The following is a 22,577-nucleotide window of genomic DNA, read 5'->3' on the forward strand; positions in this document are numbered from 1 at the left end:
GGTCATGAACCCTCTAATAAAAATGATTAATAGTAAAAATTATCCTCCCCTCCTCTCCCCTCCCCATACCTCCAGTCCCCTCCCTCCCCTTCCCTTCCCTCCCCTCCCCTCCTCTTTCCTCCCTTCCCTTCCCTCCCCTCGCCTAATCTCCCCTCCCTCCTCCCCTTCCCTCCCCTCCGAGCTGTCAAATCTAGCTAGTTTTTGTGTTTTTTCTTTTCATTTTTGGAGGCTCCAACATGTTTGCATGCGTCGGCATAAAATAAAATTTCTTTTTTGAGTGGGTTTCGAATAAAAACAGCTAAAATAATTGTGGTGTGCATATCTGTATGCAAAGACATGAATAAATTACAGGTAATGATTCAAAAACACGCGCCATAAAGCGTAAGAAATATGCAATATTCGAGGCTGGGGAGGTAAAGATACTGCGTGCTGGGGGGTGGGGGTGAGGGTAGGGGTTGGGGTGGGGGGATGAGGGCAAGTGTAGGGGTTGGGGTGGGAGGTGGTAAGGCCAGGAGAGGGAGTATGGGGATGGAGGGATGGGAGGAGACCACCACAAGACACAAAGCAAGGGCCCCAGTGGAGTACAGAGACATGGAGGGAGAGTAGAGGGGAAATACCCTCCCCCAGTCATGGGGGGATCCACATGGGAGGGGGGGGATGCATGAGGAGGGTGTGGGAGTGGTGGTGGTGGTGGTGGTGGTAAGAGCGGTGGGAGGTAGGGTAGCAACAAGGTAGTGGGGTAGAGGGACGTGGGGAGATGGAGGTGGGGGGTACACCCCCAACCGCCTTGGTACCGGCCTGGGTCCCCCTTCCGGTGTGTCCAACACTTAGTTCTGATTGGTTAGAAGCCATCTGCGTCACAATTGGGATGGAGCCAGCTGCTGCTAGGTTTTTGTGGATGTTGCTCGTCCTTTTGAAGAAATTGTGCAAAAAGCCCCATCGATGAGATTAGTATTTTAGGGGTTAAGAGCGGTAAGGTGCCACATGAATGGAAGCTTGCTAACGTAACCCCAATATTAAAAAAAGGCAGCAGAGCACTGCCATAAAACTACTGCGCAATTAGTTTGTGAAACACTTAGAATCAAACAATCTCATCAAATATTCGCAACATGGTTTTTATAATAATTGCTCATGCCTCACGAATCTGCTAGACTTTTTCAATGATATACTGAGCATGTATGACGACACTAAATCTGTTGATGTTGTTAACTTTGATTTTCAAAAGGCTTTTGACAAAGTTCCACACAAAAGACTCCTTTAGAAGCTAAAGGCACATGGTTTCAGCGGCAGTGTTCACGGGTGGGTAGAAGATTGGTTCACCGGACAAGAGCAAAGAGTTGTAATGAATGGAAAACAGTCAGACTGGATAAATGCTTCAAGTGGAGTGTCAGAGCATTCAGTGTTAGGTCCTATTCTTTTCTTGATATATATAAATGATATTGATGAAGGAGCGTTGTGGTGTGGATGTGGATGTGATAGGAAGCATTAGGAGGAATACACTGAGGTGGTTTGGCCATGTGGAGAGGATGGAGGGTGGGAGACTGACGAAGAGAGTGTATGTGAGTGAGGTGGAGGGGGGGAGAGGGAGGGGGAGGCCGAGGATGAGATGGAGGGATGGGGTGGAGAGGTATATGAGAGAGGAGGGTGTGAGTTGGGGGCAGGGCAGTGAAATGGTGGGGGACAGGGCGATGTGGAGGTGATTTGTTTGTGGCCACCCCGAACGGGATTGAGGCATCTGGCAGTAGATAGATAGATAGATATTGATGAAGGATTATGTTGTAAAATTTCAAAATTTACTGACGATACTAAAATAGTTAACAGCAGATACAGCACTGCAGAGGCAGGCAGTTCAGAGAGAGCTTGATCAACTGTTTAACTGGTCCCAAGTTTGGCAAACGGATTTCAGTGTTAATAAATGTAAAGTGCTAAACATTGGCAGTAAAAATGTAAGAGCCAGTTATGGCATGAATAATGTACAACTTGATAGGGTAAACCATGAAAAAGACCTAGGAATTATAATAACTAATGATCTGAAACCTGGCAAACAATGTACAGAAGCTGTGAAAAAAGCAAATACATTTATAGGATTCATAGGTAGAGCATTTGAATATAAATCTGATAATATCGTCCTCACTTTGTATACAGGTAATTCCTTAGTAAGCCTGCACTTGGAGTATTGCATTCAATTTTGGTCACTATCTATCTATCTATCTATTGCCAGACGCCTCAATCCTGTTTGGGGTGGCCACAAACAAATCGCCTCCAAGTCGCCCTGTCCCCCGCCATTTCACTCCCCTGCTCCCAACTCACACCCCCCTCTCTCATATACTTCTCCACCCCATCTCTCCATCTCATCCTCGGCCTCCCCCTCCCTCTTTCCCCCTCCACCTCACTCACATACACTCTCTTCGTCAGTCTTTCACCCTCCATCCTCTCCACATGGCCAAACCACCTCAGTGTGTTCCTCATAACGCTTCCTATCACATCCACATCAACACCACAACGCTCCTTTATATCCTCATTCGTCAGCCTGTCTCTCCATGTGACTCCACAGGCTCCTCTTAAATAACTCATTTCCACTGCTCTCACTCTTGACTTGTGTCCTTCCAACAACGTCCAAGCTTCACTTCCGTAAGTTAGAGTTGGTATCACAATACTGTCATGTAGTAACTTTTTCACTTCCATGCTCACTTCCCTGTTTCTTATCACTGCTTTCAAAGAACCAGCAACCTTTCTTCCCTGCTGTACCCTTTCAAGCACTTCACCCTCCAAACCTCCATCCTTACTCATCACACTACCCAAGTACTTAAACGTACTCACATTTTCCAATTCCTCACCATCCAACCTCGCTGTACATTCACTGACCATATTATGAAAAGGATATGGAACAGCTTGAAAGAGTACAGCGAAAGATGACAAAGATGATATCTAGATTGAGAAATAAACCATACGAGGAACCTTTAGAAGCCCTGAATCTCTTTACCCCAACCAAACAGAATGTTACGAGGATAATTAATTCAAGTATTCAAAATATTCAAAGGACTTGATAACATGGCTGTCGATAAATACTTCACAGTTGATCACTCGAATTATACTTGAGGCAATGGGCATAAAATAATTGGCAAACGATTCCGGTCGCATGAAGCTAAGCATTTCTTCATTAATAGAGTTATAAATATATGGAACAAACTGCTCTCCAGTGTAGTAAGTTCCGATACAGTAACCTTTAAAGGTCGCTGGATAAGTATCTGTCGTCTAACCCCCAGCTTAATATGTTTACTTCTGAAAAAAACACGTGTATACAATTTTTTTTTCTTTTTTAGACTCTGGATCAATATAGTATATGCACAGACTAGGATATGCACAGATAACCCAGAGTCAATGGTCACCACTGATACTTTCCACCTGTGATGGGCTGTGGATCACTGAGGGTCCATGTTAGTCAAGTGACCACCATCGGGATTTTTTTAATGTACCAGGGGTCACTGCTTCAGGAGGTGACTTGTATGCTTGTCCCGCATGGAAAAGTTCCTTGTCACAGTGGAGTGAAAGGAGCTGGGGCATGATTGACTGCTGCCTACCTTAAAAGCGCTAGGCAAGGCTGCCGCATCACCCCTGAACATCCACACTGTGCACTGTGCAATTTCCACGCTGTGTCTGCAGATGCCTCGTTAACTCAGCGTACCTGTACAGTTTCAAGAGTTAATTAGTTATTTATTAGATTATTCAGTTTGTTTTACTACATTCTCTTTCGAGTTATTCTTACTGGTAGCTTATAGATAAACTATTATAGAATGTAACTTTTCGTTTTCAGTCTTTCGTATGAAATTTCCTTGTCAATTTTTCCATGCTGCATGGTGGTTTTTCTCACTTTTTTTTGCCAGTTTTAACTGGAGGGTTTGGAGGTTAGGGGAGCCTTCTTACTCTACTATCTTTATCCTTCAGCATGTAGAATCAGATCTCATAGTCATAGTCTACTCTGTAACAAACAGCCTCTAAAGGATCATATGGTCTGTTGCTGTTTGCTTTCTTTTGTACTCCATTGTACTCCTTTGTTTGAAACAAGGCTCTCTCAGTCCTTCTGTCCTCCCTCCATCCTCTTTCTTCTCCCCCTTCCCCTGTCTCCCCTCCATCCTCCCTCCCTTTCCCCCCTGCCCTCCCCCACCTTTGGTTGTCTCTATCTCCATCCCCCCACCCTACCTCACCCCTGCTTGTCTCCCTTGTGTTTGTATGTGTGTGTGAGCGAGTAAGTCAATGAGACTGGGGGGGAGGGGTAGTAGAGCAGTTTGGTTATCTTGTCTCTTTTTCCTGTCCCCCACCCTCCCCCACCCCTACTTGTCTCCTTCCCCCACCCCTGCTTCTCTCCCTCCCCCACCGCCGCTTGGCACACTGTCCTCCTCTACCCCACCCCCGCTTGTCTCCCGCGTGTGTGTGTGTGTGTGTGTGTGTGTGAGAGAGAGTGGTGAATGAGTGAGTGAGAGTGGTAAGTGAGTGAGTGAGTGAGACTGGGGAGAGGGTAGTAGAGCAGTTTGGCTGTCTTGTCTCTTTCCCTGTCCCCTTACCCTCCCCCAACCCCACTTGTCTCCCTCTTCTACCCCTGCTTCTCTTCCTCCCCATCCCCCCATGCTCCCCCACCCCTGCTTCTCTCCCTCCCCATCCACCCTCCGCCCCCTCACCCCCACTTGGTGCACTGCCAGGCATGTCTCCCTCCCTGTCCCCCTGCCCTCCTCCACCCCTGGTTGTCTCCTGTGTATGTGTGTGTGTGTGTAAGTGAGAGTGGTGAGTGAGTGAGAGTGGTGCATGAGTGAGAGTGATGAGTGACTGAGGGAGTGAGTGGGTGAAAGAGAGTGAAACTTGGGGGGGGGGTAGTAGGGGAGTTTGGTTTTCTTGTCTCCTTCTCTGTCCCCTCACCCTCTCTCCCTTTTGCCACCCCTGCTTGTCTCTCTCCCCATCCCTCCGTCCTCCCCCACCTCCACTTGGTGGGCTGCCAGTTGACTGCCTGGTTGTCACTGTCAGACAGTTGCCCTGAAGCAATGTTGAACACTGCACATCCCACCGCCTTACCTTCCCGCATGTGATATTTGTTATGCCACTTTTTAGCATTAACATTTTTTTATCAAAATAATAACATTACCTGTGGTGTTTCTGTGTCAGTCTCAGTATATGAGAGTTTGGGTTTAGGTCTGGAATGCATCTCTGGCTTTTCTTCAGTATCTTATGGGGAAAATTGCTTCGATATCTGACATCCCTGCTGACCAAACACTCCCACTGGTACACAACACTGCTGGATATCACAGTTTGGGTGTATTTCATATCTGAAATTTTTAGGCGTCCCCTCCTGTAATGCAATTATTTGTGGGTATTTTTCCACACAAGATTATAATTTTAGGTCTAAGCTCATTAACTTTGTTCATGTTGAATATAATCATTACTACATAATACATGTAATTTATGAGTCACTAGCTTCAAAGACTTTTTTTTTTTGGCTGCTCCTCTGTGCATCCTGATGATCCACTACTAGGTTCTCTACTGCTGCAGTGCATCATTTGGTATTCCATTTTCCTTTCTGACTCCTGCTGTGTATTTCACTTTGACACTTCCCGCTTCAGTTATCTGGCTGCATGTCAATTCTCCTCAGTTCTGTGTGTCCCTTTTCATCAGTTTTACAAAATCCCTTTTCCCATAGATATCCCCTGACTACATAAAAATTTCCTGTGCCCAGGCTTTTCATACTCCTTTGCATGGCTTCCATTTTTGGATTCATGTTCTTGTCTTTCCTCCTTATTTGTATCATGAGATATTCCAATGTTACTGATGATCTAGTTTGTGCAATCTTTTAATTTATTGGCATTTCTCATAAATTTTTCCTTCATTCCACTTTCAGCCTTTACCAGTATTGGCTGAGACCTACCAGTTCCTCATCTGAGTTTGTTGGTCCTACATATCTGTCTAATCTCTTTACACTGACAATATCCTCATCATGACACTTAACTCCAGTTCCAGTACTGACTTCCTTGATGATAATTTTGTCTTGTTTTATATCTCAGATTTTATCCCCAAGTTAATGTTCTCATCAGCTTGTTCTGGAACATTGTACACAACCACGTTATTTCTTCTTTCCCGTCTTCCTTGGACCAACTAGTGGTTTTGTCAGTCAGTTCTCCTCCACTCACCTTATATACTGTACATTGCTACTACTAACACTGCACACTGTCTTTGCATCAGCTTTTAATATATCCCTGTAAGACTGGGAAGAGGTTATGTAGATCAGATATTCATTCTTAGATCATCAGTGGAAAAGTTTCTAGAGAAGGGAAAGAAGTTGTATGCAGCCTTCATGGATTTGGAGAAAGCATATGACAGGTTGGATAGACAAGGATTGTGGAAAGTATTAAGAATGTGTGGAGTAGATGGGAAGTTGTTGAATGCTATGAAGATTATGTATGAGGGTGCTAAGGCTGCAGTGCTTGTGGATAGTGAATTGAATTAATTTTTCTACTTGAAGGTTGGATTGAAACAGGGATGTCATGTCTCCATGGTTGTTCAGTTTTTATATGGATGGGGATAAAAAGAGATACAAGATAAGGCAGTGGATGTTGGAGTGGCTGTAATGAGAGAGAACAGTGTTTGGAAACTCCCAGTACTGTTGTTTGCAGATGATACTGTGTTGTTAAGTGAAGACTAAGGGGAGCTGCAAGGCTTTGTGGATGAGTTTGGGAGACTGTGTGTAAGAAATGGAATCTAAAGGTGAATCTAGGGAAGAGTAAAGTTGTAGTCTTCAAAAGAAGTGAAGTCAGTGAATGTACAGTGCTTTGGATGGTGAGGAAATGGAAAATGCGAGTGCGTTTAAGTATTTGGGTAGTGTGATAAGTAAAGATGGAAGTTTGGAGAGTAAAGTGCTTGAAAGGGTGCTGCAAGAAGGAAGAAAGGTTGCTGGTTCCTTGAAAGCAGTGATAAGAAACAGGAAAGTGAGCATGGATGGGAAAAAATTACTACATGACAGTATTGGAATACCAACTCTAATGTATGGAAGTGAAGCTTGGACCATGGTGCAGGGACAGAAGTCAAGAGTGAGAGCAGTGGAAATGAGTTATTTGAAAGGAGCATGTGGAGTCACATGGAGAGACAGACTGACAAATGAGGATGTGAAGGAGCATTGTGGTGTGGATGTGGATGTGATAGGAAGCTTTAGGAGAAAACCTTGAGGTGGTTTGGCCATGTGAAGAGGATGGAGAGTGAGAGACTGACAAGGAGAGTGTATGTGAGTGAGGTGGAGGGAGGGGGAGGCCAAGGATGAGATGGAGGGATGGAGTGTAGAGGTACATGAGAGGTGGGGGTGTGAGCTGGGAGCAGGGCAGTGAAATGGCAGGAGACAGGGCGACATGGAGGCAATTTGTTTTTGGCCACTCCTTATGGGATTAAGGCATCTGGCAATAGATAGACAGATAGAAGACTCTCTCATATCTGTCTTCAACTTGTCACAGTCATGTTTTTCATTTCACCCATTTCTTTATATAGCGTAATAATATTCTCCTGATCCAACTTGTCAGTATTTTCATCCATCTGTTTGTGCAGTTGTACAACATCACAGTCATGTTTTTTATTTCATCCATTTCCTTATATAGCGTAATAATATTCTCATGACCCAACTTGTCAATATTTTCATCCATCTGTTTGTGCAGTTTTATGACACTTTCATTACTCACCTTGACTTCAGTTTCTTTTATATCTTTCTGCAGATTCACAAACTTCTCTTCTGAGACTTTTTCCAAGGTGTCCAGCCTCTGGTCAATCCAGTTTTGATGTTTATCTATCTTTTTAACACGAGACAGAATTTTCTCTGCTACTGCATTACACTTTCTGCAATACCAGTCAAAAGAGCTCTCATCATTCTTCTTAAGAAATTTATACACCTCACTGGAAATGTTTTCACATTCAGTATGGTGCCAAAAATTGCACAACCCACACATCAGGGCAAGAGCATCATCCATTACAACAGTATTACATATACCGCATAAGCCACTTTGTACTTTACCTCCGGCAGCTCCCTCTTCCTCCATCTTGATACTGGCTAGAGCTGCTCAGCGAAGAACTAGCTTTGTACTTTTCATGTTTGCTGGCAATCCTTGATGTCCCCTGGCTTTCTTCTTTATCCACAGCCATTCAGTGCCTTCACAATTATCACCTTAATGTGGAATGCCCATAATTATTTATTGCATTATTAATTAATTTGACTGCATCTTTTTCCAAACACGCTCATACTCGACCGCCGCCGGATATTGTTTTAATAGAGCTGAGAAGAAAGTGCCAGAGATTGTGATAGGCAGGATATTGTGATGACGGATAGTTGAGAGATTACTGTATGCATAGAAAGTGGAAAGTAGTGAAGTACAAAGAAGGAAGTGACTTGCTGCCTTGAAGGCTTTGGTACTAACCAGACATATCAGTGTGAAGGCAACAAAGGAATTGTATAAAAGTGCTCAAGTGCCAACATTAACATATGTCTGCTTTATTTTAGTGTGGCAGGAGGGAAAAAAAAAAAGTAAAGAGTTAGAGCACTGGAAATGTAGCTCCTAAATAATGTATGTGAAGTGTGCAAGTTAGAGTGGACTAGGTAAGAATTAGTGTGCCTAATTAATAGTTTACCTAGTTAGTGAAAGATGTGGAGTAAGGAAGGCTGTTGACAATGATGCCGAAGATGGTGTGCTCAGAAGGTATGGTAATTTGAGAAAAGATGTAAACAGGATAATGAAAGAGGTATATGTGACTGAGTCTGAAGTTGGGTGGAGTTGTGCTACACCAAGAAGGTGGACTGATATGGCAAGCGAGTGTGTGGGAAAGCAAAGTATGGAGGTTGATGGGGTGAGTGAATATACAGGAAAATGACATTATGTGAACATTGACACCATCTTGTAGGCAGTATGAAATGCATTTATATATATATATATATATATATATATATATATATATATATATATATATATAAAAGTGCCTATTGTCATGCCTGTGAAGGGATATCAGCATTTTGGGGGCTTGTGGGGCAGGGGAAATAGTTGTGACCCATTTCACTGGGATGTTGTTAATTAGTTCTCCTCATTCATAATTTTTTCTTGCTTTCATGGACCTAACTTTGCCCCATCCTTAGTGTCAAATAGTGGTCAGGATGATGATGATAATGATGATGAAGCAAGACTGACCAGTTGGCACTGATTTAGCAGGAAGGAAGCACTTCAACCAATATAATTGCACATGAATGCTCCTGATATGAAGAGGTCATTGTAATTGGTCAGCTTCCATGTTTGCACTGTTTTATACCTTGTCATTGGTCAGTAATAATCGTGAAACTCCTTATTAAAAGTTCTGGAAAATTATACATAAGTTAAAGTAAAAGTAATGAAGGAAATTACCCACAAAAATTACTTGAGTACAGTGCCCAAGTAAATTTACTTTATTACAACTCACATTAAAGAATACAAGACAACAGTTTAGCACCCCCTTTTAACTTTATAGTTGTCAGACTAACATTGTCTGGTAGGCAGTATGGTATGTGTATACTCCATGAGCAAAAAAAGTTATGAAATAAAAAAACACTGATGGTTAGGCCTATGAGGTACTGTATATTGAAATTGTGGAGAGGTGAGGACTTAAGTGGTGAATATTGAGCATTTAGCCCACTTCACTGGGCAGTGGGCATGTTATCAGTGGGTTCTCACCTTAGTATTTTCTCAGTATACATACACATAACTATGTATTCATGCCAAACACTTTTGTATAATTAATATACAGGGTAACAATAGGTGGGGGTGCCCATCATCCACTCACTCAGTGTAGTATTGCCTTATGGCCTCTATACTGAGCGACAAGCCAAATGGTTTCCTGTACCTGGGAAACCATTTAATACACTGTGTGGTAACCATATAACTGGGGTTTGTGGCTGGGTTAAGTGTCCCCCAGATTACCCTATCTAAAATCACTAAATCATGGCAGTTCTTTTGGAGAGCCTTGGAGGACCCAATGTCTGCCCAGGGCCCCAACCAAATGGGCAAGTTTGCATGGCCATGTGGAATGTGAGAGGTGTGAATGAGGAGAGCAAGAGGGTGGAATTAGTGAATGTGTTCAAGAGTGTGAAATATGCCATGATGGCATCATGTGAAACTAAGATGAAAGAGTGTGAAGTGGAGGAGTGGGAGGATTTGAAGTGTGTAGGGTCAGGCATGAATGGCCACATATGTGAGGAAGGAGTTGCTATGTTGATGAATGAAGTGTAGCAGAGTGGAATGAGAGATTACAGATGTGTCAGCTCAAGATGTATACTGTATATGTCAAATTCAAGTTTGAGAAGGTGAAAGTGGCAGTGATTGTAGCATATGCACAGTGTGATGACAGGAGTGAGAGAGAGAAAGACAGGTTTTGGGATGAGCTGAATGAAGTAGTAGGAGAAGTGCTGAGGAGTTATAAAGCGTTTGTAATGGGTGATATGAATGGAATAGTAGGCACTGGTCCTGTAGATGATATAGTGGGTAGCAGTGGAGTACCACAAGAGAGTGATAATGGAAAGCAACTGAAGGACTTGTGTCAGGAAAGGAGGTTGTGCATATGTAATTCTTATCTCAAGCATAAAGATGCACATAAATATATGTGGCACAGAGGGAATGGAGATTATTTTGAAAGGAGCCCGATTGATTACATGCTCGTAGAGAAATCAGTGCTGGGAAGTGCTGCTGATACGAGGGCAGTAAGAGGACGATGTGGAGGTTTGTCAGATCATATGTTTGTGGTATGCAAAATTAAGCTAAGAGGAGTAAGGTGGACCAGAAGAGAGAGGAGCAGTCAGGGAGAGAGACTGAAGTCATGAAGCTGAGGATTAAAGAAATGCAGATGAGTACAGGGCCAAAGTATGGGAGGAGTTGGAATCAGTTAATCGGAATGAAATGGATCTGGACAACATGTGGAATGCATATAGGGATTGTTTAGTAAGGAACGCTAAAGCGGTGTGTGGTGTTGCAAGAGTAACAACGAAGAAGAAAAGTATGCCATGATGAGTTGAAGAGATTAAGAATACAGTGGAGGAAAAGAGGAAGAAGTGGCTAGAGTGAATACAGGACAGGGGTTCAATAAAAATAAGAACTGGATATATTGGGAGCAAGAAGCACGTAATGAGGCTAGTGAAGAGAAAAAGGAGGAGGTAAATGATGATATAGGAAGAAAAATGAATGCAATCTACTCAGAAAATAGGAAGTTATTCTAGAAAGAGGTGCAGAAATGTAGAAGTGACTGGAAAGAAATGTGAAAGTGTGAAGGATGTCAGTGGTAGATTATTAACCCATGGGAATGAAGTAAGGACCAGATGGAAAAGTATTTTGAAAGTCCGATGAATGGGAATGGAGAGAGCAGAGCAGCTGTAAACATGATTGGTTTTGGGGGTGTGCAGAGGAGGAATGCAGTGCCAGGAAAGTTGACACTTGTAGTAGTAAAGAACGCTGTGAAACGGCTGAAAAATGGGAAGGCAGCTGGTGTTGATGAGATGTATGCAGAGATGATTAAGTGTAGCGGAGAGAGCAGAATGAAGTGCATTTTGGAGATATGTAAGAAGACATGTATAAGTGAAACTGTCCTAGCAGAGTGGAAAAAGTCTGTGATTGTACCCTTGTACAAAAATAAAGGCGAGTAAAGCGAGTACAAGAATTATCACGGCATAAGTCTATTGAGTGTGTTAGGAAAGGTATATGGAAGAATTATTATATAGAAAGTAAGAGAGATGTCAGAAAACCTAGTGAGTGATGAACCGGGTGGCTTTTGGAGTGGCAGAGGATGGATGGATCAAATATTTGCAGTGAGACATAGTGGAGAAGGCGTGTGAGAAGGACTACAGTATAAGGTGTTTATGGCATTTATGGATCTAGAAAAAGCAAACAACAAAGTAGGCAGAGAAGGATTGTGGAAGGTTTTACTTACGTACAGTGTGGATGGTAAGCTGCTAGGTGCCATTAAGAGTTTTTATGATGGTAAGAAGGCGTGTTTAGTAAGGGTAAATGGGCATCTAAATGAATGGTTCATGATCATTGTGGGCATGCGACATGGTTGTGGGACGTCCCTGTTGGTTTTCAATATATATATGGATGGGATGATGAGAGAAAAACACAAGTACCCTAATGGAGAGAGGGATGGCATTTGTAATGAATGGTGATGGATGGAATACCTCAGATTTGATTTATGCTGATGATGCAGTACTACTTGTGACTACAGGACAAGGGCATGGTATTTAAGAGCAGAATTTTGTAAATGTCTGTGAGCATTGTGGCTTGAGAGTAAATGTAGAATAGAGTAAATTGATGGTTATTGAGAGAGAAATGACTCCCAGTGTGATGTTACAGTGAATGGAGAGAGACTGGACTTGGTGAAGGAGTTCAGATACCTAGGTACATTGATAGACAAGAGTAAATGTGCAGTGGAAGTGGAAAGTAGAGTGACAAGGAAGGAAAGCAGGTGGATGCTATAAAGACTTTGATAAGAAGCAGAGGCTTGAGTGTTGCAACAGTGCAAGACTTACAGGAAGGAGTGTTAGTGCCAGCTTTAACATATGGATGTGAGACTATGTTGTGGCATGAAAATGAAAAGAGTGAGAGCAGTGGAGATGGGACTATTGAGGAATATATGTGGAGTACAGAGAGTGAATAAAATACAAAATAATGTGATTCGTGAAAGATGTGGCATGAGGAAGTCTGTGGACACAAGAATCGAAGAGAGTGTCCTGAGATGGTATGGCCATGTGGAGCGAGTGGATGACAATAGAGTAGTGAAAAAGGTATATCTGATTGAATTTGAAGGAGGGAGGAGAGGGGGTAGGCCAAGGAGAAGGTGGAGAGATATGGTGGATAAGTGTGTGAGGAAAAAAGGTATGGAAGTTGGTGAAGCAAAGGAACTGACAAGAGATCCAGCAGGCTGGATGAATTTTGTGTAGAGAATCGCATGACCAGGGACTTGGCACCCCTTTTTAACGTGACAGCATTTGGATTGACTCTGTCAGATAGGTATATATGAAGCTACAGTACATGGTGGAACTTACTGGCTTATCACATGGAGCCAGGATTCCGTGGGCTTGAATGATGAGTGAATGGAAGTGTGGCCCATTGAATTGCGCAGACTTTGGCTGTCTGGATGCTGCTACTCCTTACCTTGCCCTAGGTTGGGAAAGTAGGTCTGGTTGATGATGATGACGATGAAGATGATTCATCATCATTCATTATCCAGTCCTATGTTGCCCCATGAGGAGCGTAGAATCCCGGGGCTAGGCAAGTTGGTCCTGACATTTAAGATGAGAGTGACCAGCCTCACTCATCTCTGAGTGGCATTACGTAAGCAATAAATCCCAACCACCCAATGGATATAAACCTTCACTGGCTCAATCCGATTGGAGCTCCATAATTACCCACTAACTACCAGGCACCAAAATTTGGTTATATGGTTACCACCCAGCATTGTAAATGGTTTCCTAGTGTACAGGAAACCATTTGGCATGTCACTCAGTGTAGAATCAACCACTGGCAGCAGGAAGAGGAAAGAAAGACAAAGGAGGGAGTGTAAAGTCACCCATAAGCAGAAGGACAAGGAAAGACTGAAGGAAAGAAAGACAGAAGAGGATGGAAGGAAAGAAGGATGGAGGAGAGGAAAGGGGAGACACCTGAGAGCAGCACTACATCTAGTGTGTAGATGGTGAACGCCCCCACCTACCACAAGATGATGATGATGGTGATAATAGTACATAGTTAGACTGAAAGAAATTTTCTGTTATATCACATCAAGAATTTTACCCAGTCTAACCACACTTAACACTATCATATGCAAGTAAATTGCTGTTCATTAGTATATAAAAAAAAAAAGAAAAAAAAAATGGAGGGAGAAATTTGTGATATTATAAACATCATTGATAATGCTGCTGTATCTTGGAAGTGATTAGTAATCATGATATTTTAACTGGCACTAACTGTAGTGGTTAATGCTCACAACATTGGGTTCACCCCTTATAATCCTGAGTTAATACAACAGAAAGCAGGGGCAGCACTTGTCATTCCAGAGATTTCTAATGCCTTTTGAATCAGTATCTCATGCGTCTCAAGAGATGGCAGTGAAAGCCCCAGTGTTGGGCGCTCCTTCCTCCTACAGTGGCAGGTTTTCTGTGGATGCCAATGCATACAAGTAAAGGAAAGGGAACTTTGTTTAGCCAAAAGTCTATTATTATCCAGCTATTCCACCTGTGGGACGTCACTAACCCACCTCTGTATCAAGGAACACTAGGGCTCAAGAATGATAATTCGGTGCTCAACAGTCCAACTGTTAAGCTATCAAGTTGGATTTGAACTTTGCAGTGGTACAGTATTTCCTGTTAGTTGTAAATTCCTCCAGAATACATGAAACTTAAAGGGCAGTGTCTGCTTAATTTCATCAAGCTTATGACAGAATAGATAGGCAAGGTATGTGGAAGGTATTAAGAATATATGGAGTGGAGGGGAAATTGTTGAGTGCTATGAAGAGTATGTACGAGGGAGCTAGGGCTACGGTGCGAATGGATGGTGAGCTGAGTGAGTTCTTTGACCTCAAGGTGGGACTGAAACAGGGTTGTGTGATGTCTCCATGGCTGTTTAATATATACATGGATGGGGTTGTAAAGGAGGTGCAGGGTAGGGCAGTGGATGTGGGGGTGGCTCTAATGAATGAGGGTGAGATTTGGAAGCTTCCAGTGTTGCTGTTTGCTGATGATACAGTGCTGTTGAGTGAAGATGAATGGGAGTTGCAAGGTTTGGTGAATGAATTTGGGACAGTGTGTAGGAGGAGGAATCTGAAAGTTAATGTAAACAAAAGTAAAGTTATGGTGTTTGAGAGGAATGAAGTCACAGAGTGTGCAGTGAGGTTGGATGGTGAGGATATGGAGAATGTGAGTGCATTCAAGTACTTGGGTAGTGTGATGAGTAAGGATGGAACTTTGGGGATGAAGTGCGTGAAAGGGTACAGCAGGGAAGGAAGGTTGTTGGTACACTGAGAGCAGTGATGAGAAATAGGGAGGTGAGTATGGAAGTTAAGAAGTCACTGCATGATAGTATTGTGATCCCTACCCTGACGTATGGAAGCGAGGCATGGACCTTACAAGAGGGGAACAAGTCAAGAGTGAGAGCAGTGGAAATGAGTTACTTGAGAGGAGCATGTGGAGTGACGTGGAGGGCCAGGTTGACGAATGAAGAAGTGAAGGAACGCTGTGGGGTAGATGTGGATGTGGTTGAGAAGATTAGGAGAAATACACTGAGGTGGTTTGGACATGTGGAGAGAATGGAAAATGGAAGACTGACTAAGAGGGTGTATGTGGGTGAGGTGGGAGGAGGGAGAGGGAGAGGTAGACCAAGGATGAGGTGGAGGGATGGAGTTGAGAGGTATATGAGGGAGGGGGGGGTGAGTTGGGGGGAGGGTAGTCAAATGGTGGGTGACAGAGCGACTTGGAGGCATTTTGTCTGCGGCCACCCTTTGCGGGATTAGGGCGTCGGGCTATAGATAGATAGATAGTGTACTTTCAAAGCCTCATACAACGCAGCTTCATTATGCAATAAGGTTGTGTCAAGTGAAGACCTCCTGTAAACCGAATTACAGTATCAGATAACAAAGTCGATATAACATGGGTTCACTGGGGTTAAGGTGAGTGACTTTGACCGCAAAGCCTAAAATGACCCCCCAGAAAAACCTCGTCCACCCATTTGAAGTTTGTCCTGTGCTGATGTGAGTTTCATCATGGGTACTCCCTGCTCTTCCCCCCCCCCCCATTCCAGGATGGGGGAACTGTTGGAGGCCCCCCCAAAAATATATATACTGTATATATATATATATATATATATCACTTCACTTAATATCACACACTGCACTCTTTGTTATGTACTTGCACTGTTATTTGGTGGTAGCAATGGTGTTTCATTGACATTTCATGCACAAAATAAAAGAAAAGGCAGTGATCACAGCCAATGTGATCACTGGGTGGGCATCTTGGCTGAGTCAGCTATGTAGAGGCCCATAAAGGGGATGATGGTTACATAAGGTTGACATGATTTCCAAGTCACAACTTCCAGTATTTCACACACAAAAAGTATTAATTCATTTAATATCATACACAGCACTCTGTACTTGTTAAGCACTTGCACTCTTATTTTTGATAACAGTGGTGCATCAGTGGTCTTTCATGCACAGAATAAAATGAAAGTCAGTGATCACAGCCAGTGTAAACACTGGATGGGCATCTTGGCTCAGTTAGCTGTGTAGAGGCCCAAAGATGGGATGGTTGTTGTGTAAGGTTGATACAATTTTCAAGTCACAATTTTCATTATTAAACACACAAGAAAGTATCACTTCTATTGCACATGACACTATTTGTTAAGCACATGCACTGCTATTTGGTGATAACAATGGCCTTTCATGCACAAAATAGAATGAACAGCAATGATCACAGCCAGTGTAAACACTGGACATCAATTTTGGCATATGTGCACCACCACATCTGTCCACATGAGATTCTCGGAAGCAGCTGTCAAAAATATTGTTGCAGCGAAATCACAATTGTACCACGACAGGATGTAACTTTGTAATTGTTGTTGTAGTGATTTATCACATAATGAGGCTGCATTGTACTGCTGTGGGTTTATCAAGATGGTGCCCTTATGGTTTGAGTGGTAGTTAGTGGCAGTTTGATTCTGTACTTCCATTCATGCCTTCTTATCTCTGTAATTGAGAAATAATAGGAGTTTGATTCGTAAAATGGAAGATTTTTTTCTTTCTTTTTTTTAATTATTGTATTTTCTTTTTCAGCCAGAAGTTTACATCACTAGAAACCACTCTCTGCCCGCCATGGAGCTGGGGTGAACGCAGTGAAACTGTGTCTGTGAGGCTGACTACTGAGAGTCAAACCAATGTGTCTATGCAAGTTTCTATAAAGCAGGATCAAAATTTTGAAATGATGTAAGTTAATAGCTGTGCAGTACGAGCTAGCATAAGATGAAATGCTATCAACTTGTCAGAAAGGAGCTGCTTGGAGATATTTATATTTTGACTTGTAGTATTGGGTAACTGGTACAGTAGTGTCCCAAAAACCTGGTCAAGTATGTTATTATAAAAAATCCACATTTAGTGATATTTGAATCTTCACCAATTTTCAGCCTGTATTGCTTAGTTGCATTATTTATAAAGGCTCCAGTATATTTTTACATGCGTTAGCCTTGGTCACCTAATGGTGTCTCTCCCTGCTGCTTGAATTCTGGTGGTAGTAGTAGTAGTAGTAGTAGTAGTAGTTGTTGTTCCTTAGGCAGTCTTGCCGAACAGCCCCGAGTCCCTAAGGAAGGCCACGACCAAGACTGGGCCTTCCCACAGAGCTCTCAAGGAGTGTGTATGTTGTGTTGTTGGCACAAGCAATTGTGTGCAATGCAGTCTTCCATGATGTGCTTAATAAGTTGGGGTGCTGTGTTGCATCCTGGACCATTGTCAGTGATGAAGCCATCTAGCCTCTTCTGATAACTCAATAGGGTTGGATGATGCCCACATCCCAGCCTGATCAGGTGGACTTAGTCCTCATGAGAGAGGTAGAATTCAGAAGGGTGGATATCAGGAGGCCGTGCATGCAGCTGTGTGTTGTCTTTGAGTGACTGAACGGAACAGTGAGTGATTCGAGCATGGATATGCCTCTGGAAGCTGATTTGATGTGGGCAAGGGGGGAGAGTTGACAGTATTTTGTATGATAACATATGCTAGGTGTTTTTTTTGATGTTCCTTGGTATATATGTGTGGATGTGCTGTCATGTAGTGTAGTGGATGGTGTGGGTTTGTGGAGGCTGCAGCAAAAATTTGTGTACTTCTCATGTCTAGATGATCCTTAACCCGCCCCGTCCCGACCACTTTTTCACCTCTGGTACCCCCCAATCCCGACCATTTTTGGACCCAATTTTTTTTTGCTAAAACTTTCGCTTTTGGTCAGAAACAATGGTCAATCACCAAGAAAGTGTTCACCGGGGTCCATAAGTGGCCTAAACAGGTATACCTTCGTCACACCTGGTACCGTGTTCTCTGTAGGTGGTCTGAGGCTCTCACGTTTTCTATGGTATTATAAGTCTGGGAAACCAATGAAAGTAAGTAGATATGTATTTATTACAAACATAAAAACATGTGATACAAGAGTAAATTGGATTTTATACAAAAATAGAGGTGAAATAAGCATTGTACCATCGGGGGAACCGAGCGAAATCGGCCAAACTGTTCACGATGAATCGCTAACATTGCTGAATCATGATACATATCATTTTTTCTACTTACATAATACATCTGCAATAACATTATACCATTTTACATTTTACTGAACTGTTTTTACGTATTCACAGGCCTTTCGATAACATTTAGCGTAATGTTAGCGCTTATTTACGTAGTGAGTGACCTCGCTGTGACTGTTGTTTCAACTCATATTGTGTTTTTTCAACTTACATAATACTTTCCTAATTACATTATACACTTTTCCACTTTAGAGAACTGTTTTGAGATAGTTTCAGGCCTTACGTAAATATTTAGCGTAATAATAGCGCATAATAACACAGAGGGTGAAGTCGCTATGATTATTATTTCAACTTACAACCTATTTTTGTACTTATATAATACTTCTCCACTAACATTACACATGTTTCCACTTGATATAATTGCTATCACATAATTGGAGACCTTACTATTCTACTGAGCGTCATATTATCGCATTTTTTTTTTTTTTTTTTTTTATGCGAGGAAGAAGGAACCAAAGGCCATGAGCCCGCAGTAACAGTTCCCTCCAAGAGAAAAACAAAATACAATATAGAGCCAAATTCAAGATCCGATCATTTTGAGATGCCTGGACACACTGCGTTTGAAAGACTGGAGATCATAGGCAGCAGGAAATACAGACAGAGGGAGACAGTTCCAGAGTTGACCTGTTGCATAAATGAAAGACTGGGAGTAACGGTTAATTCTTGCATTAGAGAGTTGGACAGAAAAAGGATGAGAGTCTGCTGCCAGACGGGTGCTACGCGCCCGTCGTAGAGGTGGAGGAATGCAAGCAGACAGTTCAGAGGAGCAGTGACCATTAAAGTAGCGATAGAAAAGAGATAAAGATGCAACAGTGCGGCGAAGAGACAGAGGTTGAAGGGAGTCAGTAAGAGGAGGAGAGTTAATGAGACGAAAAGCCTTTGACTCCACCCTATTGAGAAGAGCTGCATGTGGGGAGCCTCCCCACACATGAGAGTTGTACTCCACACAGGGGCGGATAAAACCCCTGTATAGAGTCAACAATTGTGCAGGGGTAAAGAAAGAGCGGAGTCGGCTTAGCACACCCAATCTCTTGGAAGCAGATTTTACAAGAGATGTAATATGATCTTTCCAAGATAAGTCCCGAGTAAATGAAACCCCAAGCATGTTCAAGGATGATGTAGGATTAAGCTGAATATTATTAAACATTAGTGGGTATACCTGTGGAAGATTTTGTCGGGTTGAAAGGTGTATGAACTGAGTCTTAGATGCATTAAAGACAACCATATTATTTTTACCCCAGTCAGAGATACGAGCCAAGTCAGACATTAGGTGTGCCATAGCCTCATCCCTTGTTTGTTGAAGTAACTGTTGAGATGGGCATTGCGGGAACCGAATGGAAAGGTGAAGGGTGGAGTCATCAGCGTATGAGTGGATAGGGTTAGATGTACAACTTAGAAGATCATTGATGAATAAAAGGAAGAGAGTTGGTGATAGGACAGAGCCCTGAGGAATACCACTGTTGATAGATCTAGGAGAAGAACGATGGCCGTCTATAACAGCGGCTATAGAACGACCAGAAAGGAAGCTAGCGATGAAGGCACAGATAGAAGGATAGAAACCGTAAGAGGGCAGTTTGGAAATCAAAGATTTATGCCACACTCGATCGAAAGCCTTTGAGATGTCAAGTGCAATGGCAAAGCTTTCGCCAAAGTCCCGAAAGGAGGATGACCAGTAGTCTGAATGGAAGATGATAAGATCGCCAGTGAGCGTCCCTGATGGAACCCATACTGACGATCAGAAAGAAGGTTGTGATAGGAAAGATGCTTTAAAATTTTTCTATTAAGAATTGACTCGAAAACTTTTGAAATACAGGACGTTAAAGCAATTGGACGATAGTTGGAGGGTTGGGAGTGGGTCACCCTTCTTTGGGACTGGCTGAATGAGAGCAAACTTCCAGCAAGAAGGAAAGGTACAAGTTGACAGACAAAGACGAAAGAGTTTGCCTAGGCAGGGTGTAAGCACAGAAGCACAGTTCTTGAGAACAACAGGAGGGACCCCATCAGGCCCATATGCCTTGTTAGTATTGAGGCCAGTGATGGCAGAAAATACATCAACTGAAGAAATTTTAATGTCAGCCATGAGGAAGTCAGAGTGGGGAAGTGATGGAGGAACAGCACCGGAATCGTCTAAGGTAGAATTGGAGGAGAAAGTCTGTGCGAAGAGATCTGCTTTATCAGTAGAAGAAATAGCTACAGAACCATCAGAGTAGAAAAGAGGAGGGAAGGATGATGAGGTAAAGTTGTTAGAAAGATTTTTGGCAAGATGCCAGAAGGAGCGGGAAGAATTCGAGTTGGAGAGTTGAGAGCATTTAGTATGGATGAAATTATTTTTAGTAGAGCGAAGAACAGACTAAGCACGATTCCGGGCAGAAACGTAAAGATGATGTGATTCAGGGGTGGGTTGGCTCCGGTACCTTTTGTAGGCCCTCTCCTTGTTGCGGACAGCATTAGAACAAGCGTGATTAAACCAAGGCTTTCTTGCATTAGTCAGAGGATATGAGAAAGGAATGTATGCTTCCATGCCCGAGAGAATAACCTCCGTAATGCGCAAGGCACACTCAGATGGCTCACGGCCATGGAAGCAATAATCATTCCATGGAAAATCAAAGAAGTACTGCCTGAGGGCCTCCCAGTCTGCGGCTCCAAAATGCCACAGACGACGTTTCCCTGGAGGGTCCACAGGCCGTACCGGAGTGATAGGACAGGTTAAGGTAATAAGGTTGTGATCGGAGGAGCCCAACGGAGAGAAAAGATTAACAGAGTAAGCAGAAGGATTAGTTGTGAGGAAGAGGTTGGAGCTCTCTCCAAGGCGGTCAGGGATACGGGTAGGGTGCTGTACAAGCTGCTCTAGGTCATTAAGGATAGAAAAGATGTAAGCTTGTTCACCAGGTGGATCCGTGAAAGGAGAGGAGAGCCAAAGGTGGTGGTGAACATTGAAATCTCCAAGAATGGAGATTTCAGAGAAAGGAGAAATGGATAGAATGTGTTCCATCGTAGAAGTAAGATAGTCGAAGAATTTTTGATAGTCAGTAGAATTAGGGGATAAGTAAACAGCACAGATATATTTAGTCAGAGAATGACAGGAAAGCCGAAGCCAGAGTGTGGAGAATTCAGAAGAATCAAGTTCAGGAACACGAGAGCAAGATAAGTCGTTGCGTATATATACACAACAGCCACCTTTGGCTTTGAAATGAGTATAGAGAAAGTAGGAGGATACAGAAAAGGGTTTGCTGTCAGTTGCCTCAGACAGCTGAGTCTCCGTTAGAAAAAGAAGGTGAGGTTTAGAGGAGGAGAGGTGGTGCTCAACAGAGCGAAAGTTAGAGGAAAGGCCGCGAATGTTGCAGAAATGAAGAAGAAGAGAGTCAGACAGTGGTTCCAGGCATCTTGAGTCGTCACCGGGAGAGGGGCAGATCGTGGGGGCATTTATGGTCCCCCCCCCTGGGGACTCCGAGGCTTGGTAAAACGACGCCATTTTGGGTAAATTTTGAATAGGAAGTGTAGTGTGTACTGTGCATGTAGTTTGGTGAAGATAGTTAGAGAAATTTGTACTGGAGAGCATGCTGGCCTACTCTCTGTGTAACTGAGACACTGAAAAAGTTCAGCAAAGGTGGATGGTCAGGAACTAGTCCTGAGGGCTGATGAAACGGGAGCTCCAGCACTCCCTGTCATCAGCTTTCCATCCACCTCGGGAGTACTGCCCTGCTCGACTGGTGCTACAGTCTACTCCTACACAGTGAGTGTTATCTCGATATCATTTGTTTCATCTTACACTAGTATTCGACTTATAAATTATTTTCCTACTAACATTACACCCTTTTCCATTTTATATCATTCCTATCACATACTTACAGACCAGAATGTTCTACTGAGCGTAATATTTTCGCTGATTTACACAGTGGGTGTACTCGTGACATCAATTGTTACAACTTACACTATTTTTCAACTTATACATTACGTTCCTGCTAACATTACACCCGTTTCCACTTTATATTCTTGCTATCACATATTTACTGACCAGAGTGTTATACTGAGCGTCATATTTTCGCAGATTTACAGAGTGGGTGTAGTTTTGATATCACTTCTTTCAACTTACACTATTTCTCAACTTATACATTACTTTCCTGCAAACATTACACCCTTTTCAACTTTATATAAGACTTAGCACATACTGACAGGCCTTACCATTATACTGAGCGTCATATCGCCATCCCACACAGTTTCAGTAGTGTA

At 42.9% G+C, this 22,577-nt stretch overlaps 1 protein-coding gene across 1 annotated transcript in view; it reads left to right on the top strand.

Moving 5' to 3' along the window:
* The window catches only part of LOC145417306 (uncharacterized), a 564,754-nt gene that overhangs the window by 75,099 nt on the left and 467,078 nt on the right, over nucleotides 1–22,577 (top strand). The window contains exon 3 of the mRNA XM_080285979.1: nucleotides 16,840–16,989. Within this exon, the coding sequence (XP_080142105.1) occupies nucleotides 16,840–16,989 (150 nt within the window). The remainder of the gene's footprint in view (nucleotides 1–16,839; nucleotides 16,990–22,577) is intronic.

This window comes from Coenobita brevimanus, chromosome 110 (genome assembly GCF_032717465.1).
Source record: "Coenobita brevimanus isolate Jiangsu-jjx chromosome 110, ASM3271746v2, whole genome shotgun sequence".
Taxonomy (NCBI): Eukaryota; Metazoa; Arthropoda; class Malacostraca; order Decapoda; family Coenobitidae; genus Coenobita; species Coenobita brevimanus.